Here is a 5,462-nt window from a genome sequence, read left to right as displayed (position 1 = left end):
TACTATATATTAAAAATGAGACAATATAGTTTTGATGAACTCGGTATTTCTTCAAAAGAAAGCTAAATTTGGTATATTTCCAATTTATGCTAAATTCCAGTACGGTAGCTAAGCTGGCTCATTTGCTTTGTGTGATATGAAATTGTAAGGTTTATGTCTTTGGAGTACGGCTGATGTCATTAGGGACCTAGGAGGAGAGGCTGAGAGAACTGGGACTGCTTAGCTTTGGCAGAGGGGTTGGAACTAGAATATCTTTAAGATACCTTCCAGCTCCAGCCATTCTATGGTTCTATGATTCTATGACGTGTAAGAGCTGGGAACTTCCCAAGAACATGGTCGATATGCAAGGTTTTTTTGCTGCCCCTATGTCACCAATTGTGACATGGTAGATCTTCCTACATGCTTAAGCAGAAACTCCTGCCTGTGGCTTAAGAAACGTCTGTCTGTGCTGGCAGCACAGATATGCAGAGCACAGATATGCCAGCACAGATATGCAGAGCTCTCTGAAGGGGATCATTTTCCTGTTACTCCATAAGGGCACTTCCAATCATGACCACTCTCCTGTCTTGTATGGTTGCCCTGTTGCCTGGAATGATACTCATTTTTGGCTTGATCGCTGTATTCTGTGTCCTGCTTTTCGACACAAGACCTGCTCGTGGGGGAACAAAGATAGTCAGGAAGTGCAATAAATCAGGAAAGACTGAATATTACATCTATAATGTAGTCACCAACCCAAATGCAACTCAAGAAGGTACTGAATTTGATACAGCTGATTTACTAGTCAAGCTGGCCAAGGAGATCGGTCCTGATTCCAACGTGGTAGGTACCAGGATTTTTATTATTACTGTTATTATTACCATTTCATCTTCACCATCATAATTATCAATTTTTGTTTTGTTGTTGTTCCATGGTCAATTTCAAGTAGAGTTTAACTCTATTTTTAATTCATCTTGATAGGTAGGACAAACAAAGGGATAGCTCTACTGAAAGCAATGGAAATTAGGAATACTGATATATTGTTGTTTGTAATGCTTATAAGCTGAGTTCTAGAAGTACTTAAAAATGTCATATATTGATTATAGATCAAACCTTTGCAAATAGTTCATTAGCTTTGAGAAGAAAGTGAGTTGGAAGATTTCAGATATGCCTCTTGAAAGACATTAATAAATTTTAAGTTATGTAATATATGTTTTATGGTTTTTTGAACCTGAAAATGTCAAAGGATGGTAAAAGACCCCAAACCTATGGACAACATGAATTCTCACTTAAAGTCCTTTCATGTTACTCTCTGTTGTTTTGCTATTTTTGTTCTTTTTTATTTTAGTGATTTAAAATATTGTTTTTTTTTTAATTTTATGACTCTGTAAATAGGAGATCTGAGGTAATCTACAGGTGTTCGAGATGGTGCTAACTTGAAAACTATGCATAACTTTATAGAAATGGGTGATTTCCTCATCAGTATTTCTCCCTTTGGTGAAATTCAGAAAGGAAATAATTTTGAAAATTATAATATTGTTTTGTTCATGAGCTGTAACTTAGTTCTGTTCCAAAAAGGAGGAGTTCAGGCCTTGCCAATGCATTACATAAAATAATTTGAGTAGTGAAATTTGTATTTAAATTTGGTATTTCTGTGTCTCTGAATATGAAGGCAGGCCTGACAAGGTAGAGTTAGTCTGTATGTTTAAAGGATTTGCAATGGATGAAAATGCTCTGTGCTAATCTCATGTATTTTTTACATGTATGTATACGTACACTTAGACATATATATCATGTATGTGTATATATACCCTGGAACACAGCTTTTTTTAGATGATAGGCTAATCTATTCAGCTCTAGAATTTAATTTTTTTTACTACTTAAAAAATAGATGCTTATTTGCCCATTTTAATCATCCTTCCATAAATCGGCTCTATTTTAATTCCTTTTATTTTAGTTGTTCTCTATATATTACTAGTTTCTGGCCGAAAAAAAATGTGGTGATATTTGTATTGTCAAAATTATAATTATCACCAAAAAAAAAGTACTGTATATGTTTAGTGAAAACTTAAAAGTCTGCAGTTCTTTGTGGTATAAATTCACTTGGAGTTCACCTACTGGGCTTAAGAGGTTATATCATCTTTTAATCTGGTCCTTTCTTGCTCAGAGTTACAGATCAGGGAAAGAATGCAAATCTGTAAATATATATGTACACATACATATGCATATGTGTACATACATATATGTATACTGCAGGTGCTGGGGTCCATCAGTGCTGGTCACTTTTTAAATATCACCGCCTAAGGGCGCAGTAGCAGGCAATTCTTAAGTGTCAGAAGTCAAGCAGACGAAGCAGAAGGCTGGCTTGACTGAACAGGGATCTTTCCCTTGGAAATAAGGCAAAAAAGGAAGGTGTATGCCCAGCGGAAGCAAGGTCAAGTAACATGGGGAGAAGTCAGAGATGCTGCTTGCCACTGAAGGGAGAAAATTCATGTGGCCTAAGCTCAACTGGAGTTGAAGTTGACTGAAAATGTAGGGGACAATAAAAAGAGGTTTTTCAAACATTAATGGCAATAAGCCCCATAGAAATATCATCAACCCATTACAGAGTGAGGATGATCACCTCACAAACAGGGACAGAGACAAGGCAGAGGTGTTTAATGCTTTCTTTACCTATGCAACCCCAGATGCATGTCCATACTGGGGAATGAGATGCTGGAAAGCGATGCTGCAGAAAGGGACCTGGGGGTCCTGATCGATGTCAAGTTGAATACAAGTCAGCAGTGCCCTGGCAGCCAGCAGGGCCAACTGTGTCCTGGGGGCATCGGGCAAAGCATCACCAGCCTATCGAGGGAGGGGATTGTCTCGTTCTGCTCTGCACTGGGGCGGGCTCCCCTAGAATACTGTGTGCAGTTTTGGGCACCATAATGTAAGAAAGATATTAAGCTGTTAGAGAGTGTCCAAAGGAGGGCAATAAAGATGGTAAAGGGCCTGGAGGGGAAGCTGTATGAGGAGTGGCTGAGGTCACTTGGTCTGTTCAGCCTGGAGAAGAGGAGACTGAGGGGAGACCTCAATGCAGTTATAACTTCCTCGTGAGGGAAAGAGGAGAGGCAGGCACTGACCTCTTGTCTGTAGTGACCAGTGACAGGACCCAAGGGAATGGCCTGAAGCTGTGTCAGAGAAGGTTTAGGTTGGATATTAGAGAAAGGTTGAAAGGTTTTTCACCCAGAGGGTGGTTGGATGTTGGAACAGGCTCCCCGGGGAAGTGGTCACAGCACAAAGCCTAGGAGAGTTCAAGAAGCATTTGGATGATACTCTCAGGCACATGGTGTGACTCTTGGGGATTGTCCAGTGCAGGGCCAGGAGCTGGACTTGATGGTCCTTGTGTGTCCCTTCCAATGATATCAAAGCATTTTACCCAAAACAAACACAATGAGGAAATTCAAGCACAAAATATTTATTGCAAAGCTATCTAATAGTACTGTCAATAAACCAAATTTTCACCAGAACGAGAAAGTATTAGGCTACTTCTTCTACTGAGAAACCTGTAAAATGTGCTTCTGTTTATTTAACATAGGTGTATATTTTTATTTTTATCTCATTTTCTCTATAGCATCTATCTACTGATTCAGGACATACTAACACAGAACATAACTTATTGCAAGAAGCCACTATTTCATACTGGGTTCCAGAGATGGTAGTTGCACTCCACATGCATAATAAAGCTGTCTTTTCTCAAAGGTCTTGCAGAGTGTAAACTTTGAACAGCTATCATTTTTAGGTGCTGCTATTTTCTATTGTGAAAAATAATGATGAAGTTAAATCTTTTTACTCTTAGAAGCATTAGTGGTAGTATAAGTCCCTTAGACAAACAACAGAAATACTGTTTCTGGTCCATTTAAAACTGCTGAGTACATTATGAAAATGAATAGGAGAAAATTAATCTGCAACAGTAGGTGGTAACTTTGCAAAGTAATCTCACTTCTCTGTGTAGGGGAAAATAACCCGTTATTATGTAAGTGGGAATAGTTTGTTTGTTTGCTGGTATACACTATCTAAATATTAACCTGAGAATTGCAGAGACTGCAAGAGCTCTTTCTGGTCTTTATGTTTTTTTGTATGGGCAAAACCAGATATGACAGAAACCAGTTGTGAATTGGATTTTCAGATGCTAGCACAGTATTAATTAGAGTAGGTAGACTAACCATGAGCTAGTGATCAACCTGACATCTTTTAGGTGAAAATAACTGAGGTGGGGAATATAACTTCTGTTACCAGTATTTACCAGACTGTTTTCCACCCTCATAGAAATGGATGCTAATATTTCCTTTTGATTAGAACTGTAAACATGACTATGTTTTGCGAACCAATAATAAATTTCGCTAGGACAGGTATGTGATCTTCTCCTGGGTCATTACCACCAGAATACTGGGATGAACCTGTTCTTTATTAAGACCTCAGACTTAATTAACTTAAATTCATTTGTTTTCACTTACAAAGTATCTGAAGATCTCTCCAAAAAAGCGGATCTTGCCTGGCACCTCATCAGAAGAGGATCCTAGCCACAATATATGGCATGTTCAAATGAAAACTAATGCCCCGGAGGACAGCAGTTCGGATGAGGAAAGTTATGTTTTGACTTGTGAAAAGGTGAATGACAACTGCATCTTAATGACATACACTGAGCAAAATGAACCGACTGTCCAGAACTTGCAGGACATTTTATGGTTCCTCCTGGAGACATTTTGTGGCACTTCCCAGAAGACAGATTATGTGAGATCCACCAGTGTCGGTAGGAATAGAAAGACCAAGAGGGCGGCAAAAGCCAAGCCAAGAAGGCAGCAAAAGCGAAGCCAAAGAGAGTGAGCCTACCCTGTTATCAGCTTGGCAACTTGCCCTTCCACAGCATTCAGTGCAAAGAACCTGCTCTTCTTTGTCACCTAAGAACTAAGCTTTCTGATGTGTTTCTCATTGCTTCATTAAAAATTCACTATGTTTAACACTGATGGGATTTATTTATAAATTTTTATGTTTAAAAGTAATACACTCACATTGTATAATTGACAACCAAATTTATTGTTTTAACTACAGTGAAGAGGAAGCTATGGGAAAGTAAATGTTTTTATTTTTACTTTTCCTTTTGAGAAGTAGAAATACTGATGGAAAAAAGGATTTTCTCTTAGTTTTAACAAATTTAAGTCTCTTCTACTCGTTGATACCTGGACAAACATTCCCACTGCTGGGGGAGGTAGCTGACAATTATTTTTAAGCCTATGTTTACTGTTCTAGCATTAAGATAACATGCACTTGTTACTTTCTACTTGGATAAACTATTGCTGTGTCTGAGGGCTTAATTTTTGTGCATTCTAATTTATCTATGGAGAAGCGGTGCTGTGAATAAGTGGTTAGGCCACTTAAGGATCACCATTAAAGGTGAACTTCAATAGGGTTCAGTGGCAAGGCTGACTCTATTACTTACTGCATAG

At 38.4% G+C, this 5,462-nt stretch overlaps 1 protein-coding gene across 1 annotated transcript; it reads left to right on the top strand.

Annotated features, from left to right (window-relative positions):
- The first annotated feature begins 471 nt into the window (after positions 1-471).
- Positions 472-4,980, top strand: LOC113964297. Its single transcript, XM_027676303.1, has 2 exons — positions 472-819; positions 4,477-4,980. The coding sequence occupies exons 1-2, from the start codon at positions 550-552 to the stop codon at positions 4,840-4,842; spliced, it is 636 nt and encodes a 211-aa protein (XP_027532104.1). The 5' UTR covers positions 472-549; the 3' UTR covers positions 4,843-4,980.
- Positions 4,981-5,462: the final 482 nt, after the last annotated feature.

This window comes from Neopelma chrysocephalum, unplaced genomic scaffold (genome assembly GCF_003984885.1).
Source record: "Neopelma chrysocephalum unplaced genomic scaffold, ASM398488v2 Primary Assembly neopelma1_42, whole genome shotgun sequence".
Classification (NCBI taxonomy): Eukaryota; Metazoa; Chordata; class Aves; order Passeriformes; family Pipridae; genus Neopelma; species Neopelma chrysocephalum.
The sequence above is the reverse complement of the archived record's forward strand: the minus strand, read 5'-3'. Positions and strand labels throughout refer to the sequence as shown.